This window comes from Leuresthes tenuis, unplaced genomic scaffold (genome assembly GCF_036924035.1).
Source record: "Leuresthes tenuis unplaced genomic scaffold, fLeuTen1.0.hap1 SCAF_5, whole genome shotgun sequence".
NCBI lineage: Eukaryota > Metazoa > Chordata > Actinopteri > Atheriniformes > Atherinopsidae > Leuresthes > Leuresthes tenuis.
In genome coordinates, this window is record NW_027325359.1 from 8,154,777 (window position 1) to 8,175,447 (window position 20,671).

The 20,671-nt window shown below is 39.7% G+C and overlaps 2 protein-coding genes across 4 annotated transcripts in view; one reads left to right on the forward strand and one right to left on the reverse strand.

Moving 5' to 3' along the window:
• iqsec3b (IQ motif and Sec7 domain ArfGEF 3b) overlaps positions 1 to 3,468 on the forward strand; it is a 35,753-nt gene extending 32,285 nt beyond the window's left edge. The window contains exon 15 of one of the 2 annotated variants that reach the window (XM_072385769.1): positions 723 to 3,468. In XM_072385769.1, coding sequence (XP_072241870.1) covers positions 723 to 1,142 — 420 coding nt within the window. In that variant the 3' untranslated portion in view covers positions 1,143 to 3,468. The remainder of the gene's footprint in view (positions 1 to 722) is intronic. The other variant, XM_072385770.1, reaches the window with a different exon arrangement.
• A 679-nt stretch (positions 3,469 to 4,147) lies between these two features.
• Positions 4,148 to 20,671, reverse strand: part of ptprq (protein tyrosine phosphatase receptor type Q) — a 42,909-nt gene continuing 26,385 nt past the window's right edge. Inside the window, exons 34-59 of one of the 2 annotated variants that reach the window (XM_072385771.1) lie at positions 20,295 to 20,615; positions 19,940 to 20,215; positions 19,683 to 19,834; positions 19,286 to 19,427; positions 18,259 to 18,534; positions 17,751 to 18,116; positions 16,732 to 16,841; positions 16,336 to 16,522; positions 16,010 to 16,248; positions 15,748 to 15,817; positions 15,321 to 15,479; positions 14,836 to 15,124; positions 14,654 to 14,727; positions 14,438 to 14,537; positions 14,173 to 14,301; positions 12,343 to 12,387; positions 11,799 to 11,825; positions 11,538 to 11,619; positions 10,932 to 11,022; positions 10,721 to 10,797; positions 10,460 to 10,594; positions 10,174 to 10,299; positions 8,830 to 8,975; positions 8,581 to 8,716; positions 4,765 to 4,888; positions 4,148 to 4,684 (exon numbers count right to left, since the gene is read on the reverse strand). In XM_072385771.1, the coding sequence (XP_072241872.1) occupies positions 4,647 to 4,684; positions 4,765 to 4,888; positions 8,581 to 8,716; positions 8,830 to 8,975; positions 10,174 to 10,299; positions 10,460 to 10,594; positions 10,721 to 10,797; positions 10,932 to 11,022; positions 11,538 to 11,619; positions 11,799 to 11,825; positions 12,343 to 12,387; positions 14,173 to 14,301; positions 14,438 to 14,537; positions 14,654 to 14,727; positions 14,836 to 15,124; positions 15,321 to 15,479; positions 15,748 to 15,817; positions 16,010 to 16,248; positions 16,336 to 16,522; positions 16,732 to 16,841; positions 17,751 to 18,116; positions 18,259 to 18,534; positions 19,286 to 19,427; positions 19,683 to 19,834; positions 19,940 to 20,215; positions 20,295 to 20,615 (3,917 nt within the window). In that variant the 3' untranslated portion in view covers positions 4,148 to 4,646. The remainder of the gene's footprint in view (positions 4,685 to 4,764; positions 4,889 to 8,580; positions 8,717 to 8,829; positions 8,976 to 10,173; positions 10,300 to 10,459; positions 10,595 to 10,720; positions 10,798 to 10,931; positions 11,023 to 11,537; positions 11,620 to 11,798; positions 11,826 to 12,342; positions 12,388 to 14,172; positions 14,302 to 14,437; positions 14,538 to 14,653; positions 14,728 to 14,835; positions 15,125 to 15,320; positions 15,480 to 15,747; positions 15,818 to 16,009; positions 16,249 to 16,335; positions 16,523 to 16,731; positions 16,842 to 17,750; positions 18,117 to 18,258; positions 18,535 to 19,285; positions 19,428 to 19,682; positions 19,835 to 19,939; positions 20,216 to 20,294; positions 20,616 to 20,671) is intronic. The other variant, XM_072385772.1, reaches the window with a different exon arrangement.

Sequence of the window (20,671 nt, forward strand, 5' to 3'; positions counted from 1 at the left end):
TAGAACCTTCCCTTTTTTTAAAGGTCACAGATATTTACAGTCATGTCCCCTTGTGTACAAAGATGTTTGCAGATTTTTAGAATCTTGATAATACTATGTACCGCTGATGATGGAATATTCAAAGCATTTCCTGTTTAATGTTGAATGTTATTCTGAAATTGCTGCCCAATTTGTAGGTAAAGTTCGGCTCATCTTTACTTTTGAGACTCTGTCTCATGATGTTCTTGTGTGTGTCCAATCATATTACTGACCTGTAAGTTGCATATTAGTTGCAACATTTTCCTCCAGCCTTTTGTTCCCCCCTATCCCAACTTGTTTGAGATGTGTTGCTGCCATCAAATTCAAGATGAGCCAACATGTTTTCATGAAATAGTTCAATGTCTCACTTTCAACATTTGATATGTTTTCTATGTCCTATTATAAATTCATTATTTAGTTATGAGATTTGTAATTCAACAGACTGTTTTATACCATGTCTCAACATTTTTGGAGTTGTGATTATAAAATATGATTGTGTAAATCTGTGTAAGTCGTATGTGAAAATCAAGTTTGAATCAAGAGACATGAGAAAGCAAGAGAGAGTGTGTTTTTTGCATGCGCTCGCTCTGCATGCTACCACCCGCATGCCTGCATGCCCGTGTGCGTAACTCACCAGAGGGCTGCGTAGAGGCTGCGTTCAGGCTGGTAACTCCTCATGCGTTCTCTGACTGTTCCTAAACTAGGTGTCAATTCACAACAGGCTGCAGACTTATCAGCTGACCCAGCCCAGCATTGAGTCTACGCCTCTGGCCCTGGCTGCACCACCCGCCCTTCTCAGCCCCGTCCAGGCCGGGGAGCTCCGCCCAGAAACACTCATCCAATGCCAGCAGATTGTCAAAGTGATTGTTGTGGACCAGAGTGGGCGAGGGCGGATGGAGGCCTTTCTCAGTCAAGGCCCAGCTGCCCATCAACTCATCCAATCAGCCATGTCAACACCTGTGCATGTCAGAGAGGGAGATGGACCACAACCTCCCCTGCCGCCACCCCCTCCTCCTTACAACCATCCCCACCAGTTCTGTCCCCCTGACTCACCCATGCCCCTTCACCATACCATACCTTTCACCCGCAGGCGTAACTCCAGTGGCTCTCGCAGCATCATTTGAGTTGTCGGCTATTGTACCAACACCTGGGACCGGACTTGACCCTCACACTCGCATTCGGCACCACACACATGCTGGAGCACAAGTCAACTCACTCACTTTGAATCTTAAGATGCAACAAGTTGAAAATATACTGTATGAGTCAAAGGAAAGTGAAGCCAAGAACATTTTCCTAGTCTTGGCTGAGCTGGGATGTTTTTGAACATGAACTTTGCTTTGATGGCATTTCTGAAAAGCATTTCTTCCTTCTTTTGTCTTCAACATGTAATTTGGTAACTGATGTTCCCTGTCTATTTCACAGGTTAAAGGAATATGGTGAATTTGCATTTTCAAAAGTCCCCTGCAGAACAAAAGTGTCTGTAAGCTTTGACCATGAGTAACGGTCATAGAAAAGCAGTCTTTAAAGTACAAATTGCTAGCGAAAGACAAAATTCTGTATTGTTTCATTTCAGGACATTGATGTTTCCTTCTTTCATTAGTGTTGGCTTTCTTTTTTCATTTTCCATGTTTTGTGAGGACTCATTTCAGCACAGCTAATCAAGCGTCCCTACATTTCCTCCCACTGTATAATGTGAAGAAACAAGAGGACCAGCTCATTTATTTGTTTTCAAGAAAACAGATAATCAGTATGTACAAAGAAGAAGGCGAAAAAAGATAAAAGGCTCTACCACCTCCACCACGTCATATGGAGTTTAGTGTCGTAAGCAAGGGTGTTGGTACTCACTAACTTAAAACAATGTCCTGATGACAATCATGTCTCTGTGTTTCATTGTGTGTTTTGCTAAATTTGTGTTTGCACTAATAGTGTATCACTGCTGTGACTCAATGGAGCTTTGTTCTGATAGAGCTCAGGAAAGACTCTGCTTCACTGCAACATGTAAAACTGCATCTGCACCTCTGAGCTGTACTGAGAGCAGACTGCTATAGTACAGAGTATTAACTCTGCTTAGTCATGGGCAGCAGGGAATTGGGCTGGTAATTCATTCAAAACAAGGCTTAAACAGGCATATCAAGCCCTTTTTCCTCTGTACATTTACTCCTAATAAGTTACAGAGTGTGAATATTGATGTTATGTTTTGATTTGGGCAAGACCTCGGCCCAGAAAACTCTATTTTAGAAGCTATAGTTTAAGATTAAAATTACTCTACCCATGAGAGAATGCCTCTCAATGATATAACTACAAAGTTTTCTTAAATAAATAAAATATTATATGAGCAGAGATGCTTTTCTGTACTGAATGCTAAGGGGGAAAACTGAGGATGTATCCATGAAAAGACTGATGGATTTCATCACTGTGTTGTCTGTTTGGTGTTGATGGTTTTGGGCTTGAGCCAATATGTACAGCACATTATGAATTACCCAGCTGACACATACAAATCAAGTCTTTTGCACCACAGAATATATTGGATATAATGTAAATAGATAATATAGATTTATTCTGAAAAAAAGTGATTGGTTTGCCCAGTGTGTCTGTATCTACATATGTATTTGTACAGAGAAAATCTAGTTTAAAAGAAAAGAGGACATTATAGTTATTATAGCTATTATTCATATTTAATATCAGGGGTGTCCTAAATGCTATCCACATGAGCGATGGGAACTGGCAGCTTTTATGGAGTTCACTACAGTTGCCATGGTAACAAACACTGACATTATTACTGATCTGCATTCATCATTAAATTACCTTGTCATGTTACCACAGAATTATTAAGAGATGGCAGTGTCACCTGTCAAGGTGTGAAAAGGGCTATGCTGTATTGGCGAATACGTACAGTAAAATCACAAGTCAGGCACATACAAACACGCAGTTATGCTGTTTCACACTAAAATAAAACAACATGACTATCCAATCGCACACATAAACACACAGAACATGCACATAGCTGCCAAAGCAACAAAAAAATGAGCTTAAATTTACTGCTTGATTTCTCAAGTCAGCAACCCCTCTTTGTTTATAATAAACTCTGACTCGTACTATATCGCATGATGTTTTTTTTGTTTGTTTTATTTATTTTCTTCATTCACAGCACACAGGAGGAGCTTGATACTATGTTTGAATCATTACTGTCAGGGCATGTTACGTTGATTGATGTCATTTTTTCCTCTCTTAATACTTCCTTCCTCCTCCCTGCCCTTTCCCCCCTATTTCTCATGGTTGTCATGGAGACGCACCAATCTGCATCCTGTCTGTGAAGCACCGTCATTTAATCTTTGCACCCCAACAATATTTCTAACTAGGAATTTCTTAATGATCAACAGGTTTACTAATGGAATTTCTAATTTTTTTCTGTCTGAAGAGAATGAAAGAATAAAGTAGTTTTTACTCTCAGTCCTGGACTGCCCATCTGTGTGCGTCAACATCAATATTGAAGGGTCTGTGTATTGCTGCCTTTCTAATGACTACATTTGCATCACATGTGCAAAGAGGATGATGAAATGAAGAAGCGTATGGGAAACCGGTCTACACTGGAGTTTCTGTGTCATCCTAGCACACTGAGTCTGAACTTATTCATCAGAGGACATAGTCAGCCCCAATATTAATGCTCACTCTATCTGCTCTGAAAGTAGCATTTGAGCGTTAAAATGAATGAGCATGCAAATGAGTGTGTGTTTGAATATGGTTGAACTTAAATACACGGCTTTCATGGAGTCTTGATCTAAACTCTGAAGCTTAATCCATGTGTAAACAGTGCGCTTTCTTCCCTTTCTTACATATAATTATAATTTACGTTTAGCATACATAAAACTTATAATTCATCTGCATATAGTTTATATCAACAAAAAAAGCTATTCTATGGACTGAAAGAAGAACCTCTAAAGAATAATATGACCTCTTTTTACGTTAAAGGCACATGGTAAACCGGTATTTAATCCAAATGAACAAGAGTAGGAAGACTGTCATTTGCAATTTCCCATTTCAAAATCAAAAGCAGCAACACATTTGATGAATGTGAGTCCTCCGATGGGAAAAAACTCAATGTTTTACTGTCAAGTATCAACACAAGAAGGAAAATATGCATCTTTTATTTTGCAAATCACTCGTGAGAAAGGATAAAGAAAACCTCAACATAGAGAGAGGGTACAAAGAGACTGAAAAAACAACAGTACCATTTTGGCTGAATAAATTATCTTACAAAAACATAGACATCATATTAAAGTAATGCAATACACAGTAATAATCAGTTTGTGCAAAGTAATTGTAGGCGTACAGACGAGATAGAGCTTTCACAACCAGCTCACTCTCTCTTCTCTGTCCCTGTCATTACTGAAAGTCTCAGTCCCTGCATTCCCTTGTGTTTCTCTCCTTGGAAGGAAGTGGACAAGAGGTGCATTAAAGTGAGAACTAGGCTGAGAGTAGGGTTTGAAGTGGAGCAAAAAAGTCTTGTTCACATCCCGTTCCTCCTCCCTCAGCCTCTATTTCTGATTGGTGGAGATGGATCTGGCCAGAATCTCTGCATAGGTCATTTGCCCAAGACCAAAATACTCACAGGTGTCCCTCTGTCAGCCTTACATAGTGGTTTCCTCCCATTCTAGTTCAACATCACCTGAAGACCGATAAAATGTGTGGGGTGAGCAAAGTGCTGAGGGAAGTTTGTTTCTTTGAGAGTGAGCGTGTGATATTTACCTTCCATGGCATCCAGGGAGTCCATCTTCTCGAGAGCAGAGTAACTAACAAACCAGATGGATTGACTGTTGCCTTTGTTGTTTAAAAGTTCCAACGTACTTTGATGTAAGAAGATGTATTGAGCCTGACAGCAAAAACACACAGAAACAGACAGTTACTGTACATTTGATTATTCACACCATCTGTTATTTTGTAGTACTTTCACACTGAGCAGATGCTGAAAACCTATTCTCTTGACAAAACAACGGAGAAGGCACATTAACTTTGAATTGTGTTTGCTTAAATCCGATTATGCTACTTCATTTGTTTTTCAGAACACAAATATGTCAGAGCAGATTTGTAGATCTCTTTAATAGCTTAAACAACAGCCAGTAACATTTGAGAACTCAAAAGTAGCCAAAATAGTGTTATCAGACAAAAATGTAGCGTTTTATTGCTAAACCCTCTACATTCATAAATGTATGTGGTCTCAGGTGAGACCTTGTTTCAATAAAAAAATTAACCTCCTTATAATACAGAGGAAATTTTTCATCAAAGAGTACATTGATTAGAAAGAAAAAAAATATATGAAGATATATGAACTGTGACACATACAGATCAGTAAAACCACCTGCATACAGTAACATTGTATAGCTTCGAAATGGATGTTGCGGTATCAAGCACAAATACATTTTCTTTGCTTCACTAACTGTTCTGTAAGACTGAATGACACGGATCGACATTTGGTTGTCCTTCCTTGGATCACTTTTAGTAGCTACTAACTGTTGCATACCTAGAACACACCACAAGGTCTGCTATTTTGGAGACACTGAGCCAGTCATTTTCACACAACAGTTTGACTTCTGTCAAAGTCACTCAGGTCCTTGGTACATGCCCATTTCTCCTGTTTCAACTTCAAATACTGACTGCTAACTTGCTGCCAATCACATCCAACTCCTCATAAGGCGCCACTTTAACAAGATGATCAATGTTACTTCACCTGTCTTTGGTTTTGACGTTGTGGCTGACTAGTTGTTTGACAAGCTGAAGCACACAGAAGCTGAATTTAAAACAAATTAATTTTTTTTTACAATGTTCCTCTATATACTTATTTTTTCTTATACACATTTGAAATTAGAATAAATAAAAGAATATTGTCTTGAATATTGTCTTTCAATACAATAAAAGACAAATTATGTTTTGATCTGGAAATGTTGATGTGGATTTAGTTTAGCATTTTACAAGAGTAACCAGATAACAAGACATAATACTAACAATACATAAAGATTTAATCTTCTTTTTTTTCTTCGTAGAAAAATACACAGCCGAGCACTCAAAAAATGCGAGCTGTAATGGTCATTCATGGTCATTCTACAATAATAACAGAAAATAAACTGCCACTAGATAAAAAGGGTCTGAGATATTAATGTACAGATTTGCATATTAAACACTGCTGTCTTAAAGAATGACGCCTTTAAAAATTGCAAGCAGCCCTTGTAGATGCAGACAGTTTTGGCTCAAACTACTCTGCCTAAATGTGAACGCCATTTAGAAACAATGACACATTGATACTGAGCGGAGGCACAAACACTAAGCAGAGGGTCTCAGCAGGCACTATGACACAAACCAGTAATCCACAAGTAATCACTGAGGTAATTTTGAGATGGCTTCATGCTGTTAGCAGAGCAGGAATCCTGTTTAGAAATTGATTTTAATCCACAGCGAGAATGTTCCGTTTGTCAGTAAGGACATTTTCAAAATATTTTTTGATGAGGACCACAGCAGGGCATGACATAAAAAGTAGAACACATACATTCATACATGAGTCCTATGATTCAAAATAATTCTGTCAGTTGTACTTAACCTAACCACAGAAACAGAACTTGTACCAGTCTATTACTTTGGTATTTGGAATATCTTCCTTAAAAGACCTTGATTGGGAGTCAAGAGAAATACTTACCTATATCAGCAACTCAGGACTTCCAAAGCTTTAACTTTAAGTATTTCTTATTCCCATTTACTACACAAGGAAGTCTAAACACAAATTGTAATTAATCAGAGTCATCAAGGTATTGCAAGAGTGTGGTAAGATATATGTAGAATCACAATACATAGACACTATGTATGATGTGAGATTTCAAAGGTTTGCAGAAAATTCACCTGACACTGCCTATCAGCTGTGTAAAAGCACTGGTAAATACTGCTGGATGGTATTTTTCCAGCAGAAAGGAAACCTAGTTGTTTTATTAGTAAATTATGAAGTCTGGGAATGCAAAGAGCTCTGATTCTGCAGAATAACACTTGTTGGCAGGCTTTTCTGCATTTATTACATTTCAAGTTGGAACTTGTTTCCATCCTAGTGTGTCTTCCTCTGTGTGCCAAGGGGGAAAAGACACATTGAGCAGAGCCTAGCAGAGCAGACAGAATGGAGTGGAGCCACACAGTGAGCTCAGCATGAGATGCACACAGATGAAACCAAGATTAAAGAGAGCAACAAAAAACCGAAGGAGTAGTTCTCACAGTCATGAAATGAAAAAAGAGCACATAGATAATGTGAGCATCTGACTATGATAGCACACAACTAATCGAGTGATGCTGAATGCTAAATGTGGATAAAACCTTACCAATCACTAACTCTGAGAAGTTAGTCCTACTTTGCAAGTTAATGATAATGGATCTAAAGATTTGTAACTTATAAAACCCTCGCTAATTGAGTAACTGTAAACTACTGATTTGGCTACTTCATGTTGCAAGTGGAAAGTGGAAATGCTCAGCTCTGGGGCCATAAAACTACAAAACTATCTGTAGTTTTACGACTAAAACTATGAGTACACACAAAGGCAGAAGTGTCCATACAATTTTCTTCACAAAGCTGTTGCACGTATGGTTCTCTTTTATGAATCTTAATCACTGTGGAATATTATGCATGTGCACGATCATGATTTTCTCATCCATTTTTAGCCATGAATAGATATGGACACTTCTCTAATTAATCATTTGCAAACAAAAAACATTGTTCACACCACAATTAAAAAGACATGACAATGAAATCAAAAGTTAAGATGAAGGGTAATTTTACTAGATGTGAAACTGAGACATCTGTCAGTAAAGTAAAGTGTAATCTGTCATTAAAGTGGGAAAAAAAGTAAACGCATTTTTAGGTGGATTCACAACCACCCAATAAATAAATAAATAAATAAATTGTATAATCCCGACCAGAACAGAACGGAACAAAAGAAACGTCGGATTGGAAAAGGTAACTGATGTCATTAGGTCTGTAAGAGCAAAAGCCCCTGCAGAAGGGGGAAAAAATGGTTGAATTACAAACAAAATAACTCATGACACAGGATAGCATCAGTTTGGGAAGGGGGCCGGGAACTTCGACTTTATCGCCAATGATGGAATTGTCTATATATTGGGTCATACAGCCATGCTTGAAACTGATGATCAGGATAGAAACACAGATGTACAGATGGAACATTATATGTTGACTTTCTGAGGTGGCTCTCATATTTTGCCAAAAAAAACCAGGATAATCGTCAAGTGCTCATTCCAAACTTCCAAAACTGCCAGAGCATCCTTTTGAATGACCAAGCTCGAAGTTTGAACGTGCTAATGGAACATTCTTCTTTTCTAAAAGGCAGTTTGTGTGTAGAAAAAGACCCACGTTTGTTTGTAGTTTGTACACTTGTTGTTGTTTATGCAACTGGTCCCTGGTGTTGGAAGCTTGGTCTGCTTAGTTTTTGGATGGTTAAAAACTTGATTGAACTTCCTTGGAGTCTGTCTTCTAAGGTGGGGGCAGTATGGAAAAAAATATTTTTATTCTGCTCTACTCACCAGATTCTGTACCATACACATCCTCTCACTGCGCAGTTCAGCCACCAGTCCATATATATCCACAAAGTCATGATCTCTGACATGCTGAATGAGGTGATCCAGAGCAATAAACACACCTGTTCTTCCCACACCAGCGCTAAGGAGAGAGTGAGAGAACAACCATCATTATGCTGTCTGTTTTACGATTATATTTAAAAAAAACTTGATCATGCCAGATCTAAAGAGGAATAAACAGATACAATATAATACCTGCAGTGGACAACTATGGTGGTGTTATCATGCCGATGTGCTCGTACAGCTTTGACAAATTTAATTAGGGTACTGCAGGATTCTGGCACCCCGTGCTCAGGCCATGACGTGTAGTTGAAGTGTCTGACCAAAATGTAGTGACCGTGCTACAGAGAGATATACACAATACAAAGGACATGATGTTTCACTGTACTTATAACACTGTAGAACAAGTCCGGTGATATCTTATTTTATTATTTTTTGGTGAACACATTTCATGAGAAGACAAAAATAACCTGTTCAGCCAAAGCGTGACATGGCCAGAAACTATTCACATCACATCATGGAGCCATTTATTACTTCATTAAGTTTTACACTTTATCTACCAAAGAATTATGTGTTATTTGAAACAAATATCCTAAAGATATCAATGATTTTCTGCTTAGTACGTATGCAAATGCTACCTCTGTTCCTGTCAAAGTGAATCTCTTGCTGGACCTTTTTACAGATTTGAACACCATAGCTTACTGTCTTTCAAAGTGGACATAAATTCTTAAACCTTTATATAGGGACCAGCACATCCGCTATTAACAACCGGGTCTTATGTTGGTTTAAAAACATCTCTGGCTCCTAAAACCTGATAAAAATGTAGTGCAGCCAGTTTGACCACTCAGATTTATTAAAACCCAACTTTCTCTCTTCTGTATGTAATCAAGTAAAATGCTGTCTTTACAGTCAATAGCTGTTGCTAATTAAATGTATCTATTTCTACAGATATATCTATAGCTATAGGTTAGATGTGTGTAAGTTTTCAAGGTCTTAAAAATCAATGTTAACCACTTCCAGGTAAAATAATGTCATGAATCTAATTTCAGTTTCTCTTCATTTGCCCTTGAATTGGAATACGTTTCTCCTCATCTGATTTAAGGGACTATGGGGGTGTTATAAGCTGTAGTGATTTGTGAAGTATGTGATATTGAGCGACAAGAATAAAACTGACTCAAACTGACACTGCTTTGAACAAACTAGCAAAGCTGGTTTGTGGTAGAAAATAATGTTAAACAAACACTGCATTAATACTAGTTAAAGAGATGTTTGGTTGGTTTGCGACTGGGATCATTTTGGAGAATCTGGTGATTGTGTGAAGATTACAACAGAGCTAAATACGTTTTTTAACTTTTTTTTTTAGTTGCATACAAATCAGCGATTACAGTAAATACAGATGATTCCATTATGAAAATGAGAAAATAGTAAAGAGTGTGGTTTTTACTACAATTCATTCATCTATCTATGCATGTGTAAGTGTGTGTGTTTTAAATTCTACTGTATTTGCAACCACAGTTCAGTTCATGAGGTTTTCCGTACCTTTTCTACCTTCAGGGTTCTGACAGTCCAGTCAGGAAGGACTTCCTCTGACACTTTTGAGATGAGGATATCACTAAACACTGTCATCGGCTTGTTGTCTTCAGGCCAATACTTGTGACACCGAATCTGAAATGTCACAAACATGCAAAAACAAACAAGCAGACATCAGCTCCTCATAGCAGGTATAACCCTCCTGGGAATGAAGCCCAAAATGGAGCCTGTACTCTGAATGCTAATACAAATGCTAATGTTGTTCCCTGACGCTGTAAAATCGCTCATGACGCACTCTGCCTTTCTCATAACACTGTGTGAGCATGGCGACGGTGCGGGTTCCTGTTTCCCAGATCATTCTCCAAAAGTCAGCCACGGTGCCCGGTAGCGGACCCTGGGTGGCTATGAACTCGTTGGGACACAAGTAACCCTACAGAGACAGAAAAAGAGACAGTGGGACTAAGATGAAAACTAAAAAGAATAACCTAAAATTTACAAATCTATCTATCTGAGAGTAACGTGAGTTGATAAAAGTCTTTTATGAGGAGTCACTCACTGAGACAAAGCTGGCATTGATGTAATCTGAGCCTGCAGTGCCTGGTTCTGACAGCAGTTTCACTCGGTTGTTATTGTCTAGAAGAGAGCAGTCATATGTTACTGTGTGAAATGCAGGTCTGTAAAGTTTCTTTCAGAGGAACAGCACAAAAAATGTTGATACTGTGCATTTTGTTGCCTATAAAAAGCTGTTTTTCAGTCTGGCCACATACAGGGTTTGATGTTGGGGAAGCGATTCTTGGATTTGTTCCAGGGCAGGTCAGCATCTGTGGTGGCCAAATCCTGCAGCAACTTTGGGAGCTCCTGGAGGAATTAAATCGAACCAATTAGCATTCACATAAACACATGCATGACGTCAAAGGCCAGGAACGCTATTTATAACTGCTTAAAGTAAATTTGACTCTTCTCCTACTGGCAAGGTTAAAAATGAATTGTAATCATCATGCTTCTTTCAACTTTAAAATATGCAACCTGGGACAGCTTCAGACGTGTCGAGGTTGGTGAAGAGTAACCTGTGTGGTTCTTATTAACTGTAGAAGAAGTACTGTTCAGAACTGTACAGAAGTGAGCCCACCACCATTTTGTAGTGGACCGAAAATTAGCAATATGTATAATTCGTAAAAATATATTTTCTCAATGAATGCTTCTTCATTTTATACTTCTTTTTTTGCTTTTCTCAGAGTCCAGCAAAAAAAAAAAAAAAGTCAGCCTGAATTTGTTTGTAATTTATGGATAATTTCATATTATTCTATCAGTTTTTATATATTACACATTTTAGGATTGGCAATCGAAGGTCCCAGTGGATGGGAAACACTTACTGCAAACTCCTCCTGGAACTTTGCATTGTCATTGGCACACAGATCCTCTACATGCTGCAGGAAAGACTTCTTGTTGACAGGCCTGACAGAGATGGTAGGAGAGAAATACACTGAATGTTTGAGACAGAGAGAGATGCACGAAAAAATCTACAACAACATGGTATTTTCTGTAAATGAATCCTTGGTTACAAGCAACACTGAGCAGTGCTGAAAATGCTGACTTGTAATGCATGTTTAAATAATCTATAGAGGGTGACTCACTTGAGTGACTTCCTGTAGCTGAGCAGCCTGGACAAAGAAGAAGCAAAATAACCAAATGAGTACAATAAACACATCCCACACATTGGCTTTGCTGTTCATGACAACTGAACTGATCCACACAGCAGAAAGTACAAGATGTGTTTAGAGAAGCAGATGTAACCATTTCACAATCTAATCTAGTTTGATTAAACACCACCGCAGACTTTGATGATTCATTCTAAGGTGAACATCAATAGGATCAAAAGTGTGGGGCTATCCCCCTGTGGAAGGTGTTTCTTTGGAGTGCTGTGACACGATGCTAAGCAGATCCTCAGCAATTAATATTGCTTATCATTACTGCCCTCTGCCTTTCAAGTGATTTGAGATTCACAATCCCTATCAGTGATGGAGTATTTGTAAAAGACTGATGTTACTGATTAATTTAGCTGTCAAGCCTCCATCTTTGCAGGTAACATGGTCAAACACACAAACAGTAGGAACGAATGAAAACCAGATCATGCAAACACAAAAAATGCGCCACACGTAGACCAAACTTCCAACTTACTGGATGACATAAATCTCTTTCCGCCTAAAGAAGAAGGAAGAATACCTGGTGGGAGAAAAGTGCAGAGAAGACAAGCTCATGCAAGTAAATGCCAGTGTGGAAGGAAATTTGACAAGTGACAAGAAAAGCTGTGTTACTTTGACAAAAACTGTGAGACAGGTGGTGTTAAAACAGATCTTATTGTGTTGTCAAAGTTAGGATGAGATTCTGTTCTAGTCTAGTCTTAAAAGAAAATGTGCATTAGGTATGTCTGTCCACATGTCAAAATTGTCACAATTTAAGGTGGCAAATCATGGGATGGCAGCATATTTGTAGGTTAGGGGAGCAACTGTTACCGTAATGGAGATGTGTGAAAATTAGAACTTGTAAACCCCAACAATATGTATTTTTCTAACTTTAACCATGTACTTCAAATCTAAACTTAAATAAGCTTTTAAACTCCTAATCCTAAGCATTCACTAGTGACACTGAAGTGAAAAAGTATATGGCTACCTGAAAGGTTTGGGTTGTGACAAATGGGTCTTGACCCTTTGTCTCCTGTGTGACAGTCGGTGATCTCTTACCCATAACCAGACAAGTGTGCAGCAGTGTGTTGCCATTATATCTATGCCATGAGTTTCTGCTCACATCAAAAGAGAGGGGGCAGGATGTGCGGGCCTGATGACCAATATTGTACCTAATTGACATGCATGCTTTGGTTCACATCTTTGCTCTCAAATGAAAAGTGAAAACGGCAAATTATCCTCGGGAGCTGCCAGGTTTATCAGAAATGGGTAAAAAGTCAGTGTACATGGAAGAATGTAATTCTGAATGTTTAATTAGGCAGATAAGTCAAGTGCTTACATTAATTTTACTCAGAAAGATAAGGGACAATTATCTTGTAATAGAAGGATTTGGGGGAAATGGTTGCATTTATAAAGAGCTATCCAAAGCACTCCACCTACTACTTAATGTCTATATCTCCATATTTGATCTAACTTGCAAAGGGCTTTGGTCACACTTTCTGTTTCTGTGAACATTTAAGAAAGAAGATTTCACTGGTAAAGAGAAGAAGGTATGATTCAGAAAATTCTCAGAGCAAACATCTTACTGTTAGTTAAAAAAGCTGAAGATGAGCAGAGGATGGCTCCTGCTGGAAGTAATAATCCTAAAAACATCTAAAAATGTACAATGGTTGACTTTAAACTGAACATTTTGCCATGATCCTTTCAGTTGTTGACTTCAATCAAAATCTGGGAATAGAGCACCAAACAGAAGCATTATGCAATATGACCTGTAGGTCAGACAGGACTCCTGTAGAAAGATCAGAGGATTAAAATCCTCTAAACAAGAACTGAAAGGCTCTGTAAAAAGTTTGGCTACAAAAAGTGTTTACATGCTTTTGTACCTAACCATGCAAGATTCCCAAACCTTTACTTCAGAAAGCTTTTGTGTTTTTGCTATTTTGAAACTGTAAAAAAGGGAACGTAATACTACTTATGTGGCATCGTTCACGCTATGCCTTTCTGGAAATCTGGCCATTTTAAACTTGCTCTGCAGTTTACAGAAACAGGTTTGTTCATCAAAACTTTTGGTTGCCAGCCTTTTCTTATTTTACGTTAACCAGAAAGCTTCATATACACTACAAGTAAAACTATACCTCATTTAGTTTCTCACTGTTGGCTGCAACAAAGAGATTTTTGACTCATTGACACTGATTTTAAATCTTCTCTGGGAGAGCTAAATCAAGCCTGTAGTCATGTAGCGCACACAACTCTCCAGCTGCCAAAATGCGTTACGTGTTATATTTGGCAAAGTGATTCTTTTGGTAACAAACTAACACAGACTTACCGATTGAGCTTTTCTTGTTTCAGCTCCATATCTGCTACAGCAATCAGCTGATCCAGCTTACACTTTGTCTCTATGATCTCTGCCTCTCTGGGTGAGTAAGTCCCACCCTCCTTCTTACGCTGATGGATCCTGACAACAATAGTCAATACATTTACTGGTTATTATCCGTGAATTAAAATGAAAAAAGGAAACAGATTTAGCTTGTCATGTTCTGAACATTTCAGTTTTAATTAGAAATATGAGTCAGGGCCTTCTGTCATCTTACTTGACTGAGCCGCAGATGATGATGATGAGTATCACAGCCAAAAAGAATGACAGCAGAACACCCAAGATGATCTGCTCTTCTCTAGTCAACAGCCCGTCCACTGCAGAAGAGGAGAGAGATAGAATAAGCAATTTAATAAAACAAAAAAAGACCTTACTGTACATATTATCCAATATCCGAAGTTGAGTTATGCAGGTTCTTCCCCAGTGGGCATACCTGTCGTTCTAATATGCTCCGAGTATTCAGAGTCTGTGTATTGGCCAACAATGTTAGTGGCTCTGAACTTAAACCTGTTAACATAAAACAACAACTCAACTTCAACATCATAATCTTAAAAACAATACTACAGTGTTTTTTAAAATCTTTTGCATTCTTCAGAATGTTTCCTGTGCACTCACACATAGACAGTGTTAGGCTTCAGAGCCCCATTGCAGAAATGATCCGTGTTGTTCTCCTCCATACATCCATCGTTCTTTCCGATCACGTAGGTCTCTGTGCTGTGGTTGCGCCTCACCAGCGATGGGCTGTCTCCAGACACACCATGACCACCAGTGATGCGTGCATTCATATTTGCTGTCTCATTCCTCAGCAAACACGGTGGGTTGGGGAACCCCATGTCCGTCAGATAAGGGGCAGGACGGTGAAAAAATGCATGCCTCCAGTTTGTCACATTCTCAATGTCCCTCACTGTGACAGGATGGAAAGTTAGATATTACAAAACAGAGATATACTTCTGTTGACATTTAACCCTTTAGCTACAGCTTAAATTTTTTTTGGCCGTTTGGGAGCTCATGTACTGTAAAACATGATTCTTATCAAGGCTAAAACATAAAAAGAGCCCAAAACATAAGCAAATTTGTCGAAAACGTGATGGCTGTCATACCCCCTGACTCAGCCACGATGACCTGAATTTTTGCAATTGGTCCGTTGTCGTCACTATAGAAACAGGCAGGCATGTGGATGGTGATACTCCTGTGGGTTACCATGGCAACCCCTCCATGGCCAAGCACTGCCTGGGGTCTTTGGGTTGGCTTGGATGGGGCTGGAACACATGCACACAGAGGCGTAAACACACACACAAACCGTTTTTAGGTGAATTTTTAGTCTATTAGTGAAGTTTCTTTCCACACAATTAAGGCACACCTATTGACAATGCTGTGTTACGTTTGTTGTGTCAGCACAGATCTGCACGCAGAGCAAATTTTCTGTGTAGCTGCAATTCTGTATCATGCGTTTGCTGCACTGCTGCAACAAGAAAGAAATAAACACTGCAGAGTCTTGCAGAGAAGTGATGAGAGAGGGGGTTCTACCTTTGATCCCTGTAGTTATCTGGACATGTGGACTGAGTGGGCTCCTACCCGCCCTGTTCATTGCTGAAATCTACAAACAGACAAACACAAGAAATCAGGGAGAAGAGTAGACAGAGAAAGAAAAACACAGAGAAAATTAATGAAGGATTGATGAAAACGTTTAGAAAGCTAAGTTCCAGCAAACCTGGAGGCCTAAAGGGCATGATGGTTTGGTTGTTATAGCACCAGGAGTGAGTCTGTGCACTATGCAAACGGTTTTTACCTGTATATTGTAGGTGTGCCCTCCTTTAAGGCCTTCTATGACAGCAACTAGCATGTTTTGTTCTCCATGGGTGATATTAAGGCTGATGTTTTTGACCAGCTGATTCTTCTCATACACATACACAAGGTAGGCAGTGATGTTTCCATTGGGCTCTTCTGGGGGATGGAAGCTCACCCTCACAGAGTTAACTGTTTCTGGGATAACTGAAACAGTCACATTCTTTGGAGGGTCTTTTGGCTCTGTGGAAAAAAAATTGTTTGATACAAAAGTAAAGAAACTGGTGGGAGGGGATCAGTTGGCATAAGCATTACAAAATGAAAACTTACCCTCCTCCAGGGTCTGAAAGTCCATAGGTCCAATGGCCTTCCCATCCCAGCCAGCATGTTCTAAAGAACCAGTGAAGGCAGTGATAGTCACACTGTAATGGGTGAAAGCCGTCAAGTTTGTCACAATGACAGTCATCAACTCTCCTGGGGCACGAACTATTGAAATGTTGACACCTGGACCATCCACCTGAGATAACAAACAAGTTCACAAAACTGTTAATTTAATTTTGGATGCATTTTAAACACTGTATGTTACCCTGCTCTGAAGATGCAACTGCTATTTTAAGAGCATGACCAATGTAACACCACACTGATCTGTCCTATCAACATCTAACGCATTAACATTTAACTGTTGGCACACTTATATTTGTGACAAATGAGGCTTGGTGAGGGGACCTGCACAAGATAGGAAGTCGGTCCTGAGAGAATAGTTGGAGCCTCCCACACAATGCGAAGGCTGGTGGAGGTGGGGGTCACTTTTAAGTCACGGGGAGGAACATCGGGGTCTGAGGAGAGGAGATGAGCAAAAGACGAACTATCAACTGAAATGCAGCAAAAATCAAGTCAGGCAGACACATTAATCGCACTAGACGAAACAAAATCAGACAAATAAAGATAATCTATTCCTACAGATACTGAATTACCACACCAAACACCTTGCATGCATTAGCACTATCAGGGGAGGTCAGTTATTACATTTTGCCAGTACATATTAGATAGCAAAGTGATTATGCTAATGACAGATATGATAGTGTGAATGTGTCAGCTATTAGAAAGACATTTGGCCAAATATTTCAAGGCTTTAAATGCTCCATTAAGGCATCTTCAAAAGCATTAACTTAAATTTGGCTGTAATTCCGCCAGTATGTTATTAGCTGAGATCAATTGATATAACCCTCTTTGGAAGAATGATGTATGCTTTTACAGTCACTCCCATACAGTAGATGTTGTCATGATGTTTAGTCCAATGGTGACTTTTGTGCCTGTATCCTTAATGTTACTTAGCTGTGTAATACTGCAATGCTGAGTCAGCATCAGGCTGACAATTCAGAGTTTAATAACAATAATAATAATACCTGTACTTCTACTAAATGGACAGTAGCGAGTGAGGACTGTATACGCCCGAGGTTATGGTTCTGCAGGATTATTATTTCATTACTCAAAATTAAGTAATCGCTATTATGTACCAACACCTAAAGACTTACGGATCTTGCTCGTTTAAACAATGGCAAGGTGAAGTTGCTGACCAGGTTAGGGTTTGCTCAGTTTTCTAATTAAACATCACACGAGTAGTGTGTAATCTGCCAAGTATGGAAACAAATGACCAACTCATTTGTCAAATACGAGGCCCTAATTAACTGCCCACTGTCCTCTAGAAATACAAAAAGGTCATGTCATCACTATAATGTTCCTACTTCCAGCCAGGGTGCGTGCATAATTCCAGTCTGTATATTCTCCAACTCCAGCGCTGGTCACAGCAGCCACTCTGAAGCGGTAGTATCTGTATTTAGCCAGGGATTGGAGAGTGATGCTGTTTTCCTCAGCACCATCTGAGGCATTTACTGACACTGTGAAATTTCCAGCCACACAGTCTGAGACCACATCAACCTCTGGGATTGGCTTAGCAGCAGTAATGTTTGGTTCACAAACAGTTGAAAGCAGCTGTGCTACGATGTGGTACTCTTTCAGCAGGCCTGGAATGGAGTGCGGTGGAGCCCACTGAAGCGTCACGTTGCTAGGGGTGACCTGAGAGATGGTGACGAAGCGAGGGGCAGCTGGAACTATAAAGAGACAATGAGGATTTAATCAAGCATTTGATCACTATCAAAATACAAACTTTTTGAAGCCACAGGGAGGTGCTTCAATTAGATGATCAGCGAAGCATGAATATGCAAAATACTTCATACACAAAAATACAGCTACCTGATTCAGAAAGGGTGAAAGCTGTGCAGTTTACTCTGTCTCCTGGTCCTGCAGAGTTGACTGCAGCTACAACAAGAGAGTACTTCTGGTCTGGTGAAAGCCCTGTCAAAGTGTACTCTGGTGTGTGGGCCTTGTGTGTGTAGGTCTGCAGGTCTGCCTCCACTACAACCTCGTAATAAACAATCTGTCCATTAGGGCTGGCAGGAATATCCCAAGATAGCTGAATAGAATCCCAACTCACTCCTGAGCAAGACAGGTTTCCCACAGCATCAGATGCTGCAGACAGGGTGAGAGGTGGCACAGAAACATGGTTAGAATACCCAATATTAACAATTGGTTAAGTTTAATAATTTATAGGCACCTTCTATTCTTTTTAGTCGCATAGTAAAGAAACTTTAATAACCCAAAGGAAATATACTGTTTTTTTACAGAAAGCTGCCATTGTGGGAAAGACAGCCTACATCAACTGAAATAGTATGGTTTATGCCGTATAATTGTTTTATTGAAAATTTTAAAACATTCAATCTATTTGCTGATTCAAAGTTTTCTCTGTAAGTACAGAAACTGACTGCCTCATTCCATTGATCTCATATCTAAAATAATTAGAGGTCATTGGCACCTTTCCAGTTCGGCAGGCATGTACAATGCATGTGAAGTTGGATATCACTGGCTTGCTTGACTTTATCACCTTGAAACACATTTGTTTCATGCTGCTTAGTTTCTTATTACTTGCTTGTCGTTTTGCAAAAAAAATGTAATGAGCAGCTGCATCACTTATTGCCATTTTTGACCAATCAGCTGACTAGTCAGAGCAGACAGGGCATTTTGGGAGAGGGGTCTTAAAGATACAGGGACTAAAAGGGAGAATTTCAGACAGAAGGTGACAAAAGATGCTGTAGTGCCTTTTGAACAGTACTACAATTAAAGTATAGACTCCAAAATAACATAACTTAAACCCTGAACTGTGCGCAGAAACCTGAATCTGTGTTACTGTATGTCATTTATGTGTGTGTAGCGTGAGTTTTACCTGACTCGTTTGTTGTGAAGGTCACAGGGCTGCTGAACTGATTCCCATGTCCCACTCTGGTGTAACTGTAGACGCTGATCTCATAAGAGCTATGAGGCCTGAAGCCTGACAGATACTCAGTGGTTGATGAACTAGAGGAATTCTAAATTTGTTCAAACACAAAACCAAATACAAAATACATAAAAGATTAAATCATCCAATCTTGACTTCTGGAGAAGATAATATCTGTGTATCAACACACGTATGTGCACATGTATTTAAGTGTGACAATATTGCTGAGTGGTAACTGGGGTGTGAAATTAGCCACCTCTTGTGTGTACTCGTACTGAGTGGTTCTGTGGAGTGTGTGTTGGTGTGCAACTGTGAAGCAACTTTTAGTGTGTGAAATTAACGGTACCCGATGTGTGACGGTGTGTGTGATGAGGTCTCGGATCCAGAATCCGTACTTTATCACCACTCCGTTGGGCTCCAGAGGAGGCTCCCAGCTCAGCCACACAGAGACTGCTGTCTGATTGTATATAGTCAAGTTATGGGGAGGGGACATTGGACCTGAAAAAAAAAAAGTCAGGGAGATAGAGAAGAATTCATTTGTAAGTGATAGAGTACTCTCATATTCAGATCAAAAATAAATTTGAATCTTGCTCGCAAACTAACCGCCTTCATCAGTGTGCAGCTGCAGCAGCAGATGAGGTCCAGCGCCTTTACGTGTTGCAGCTATAATAGTAAGATTGTAAGCTGTGTAGGGGAGTAGGTCAGTGAGGATGACCGAGGTGTTGGGCGTCTGCGTTGTGTCGGAGCCACCTGGACCAGACAGAGTGAGGGTGTACTCAGTTATCTCCCCATTAGCCTCCAGAGGGCGTTGCCAGACCACAGCGATAGAGGACGAAGATATGTTCCTGGTAGACACCAGCAGCGGTGGAGAACTAGGAACTAAACAGAGACACACCCACAAGTGTTAATGTTACGATACTTGCTATTCCTCAGTGAAAGATTGTGCCTTTAAACTCACTGTCATCATCTGTTCTCAGGTACATTGTGCTGGTTTGGTTGTAGGCAGGGCCAGCGCCAGTTGCTGGGGTAACAGTCAGAATGTAAGGAAAATACTTCCTGAGTCTGGTGAAAAGGAAGACATTGTCGGTTGTGGTATGTTTGATAGTCTTGTTGACTGCTGGAATCCCTTGACTGGTCATGTTTGGCAAGATGCCAGCCTCTTGTAAGGTGAGCAGGTAGTAGGGACGACCGTTTGGTTCCATTGGTGGATCCCAGCTCACGATGATGGCAGTGGAGCTGAAGATCTGAGCTGTCAAATTTGAGACCGGGTCACTTGGCACTGAAGGAGGAACCAAAAAAAAATGTGTCACTATTATCAACCATTACTGCCGAGAC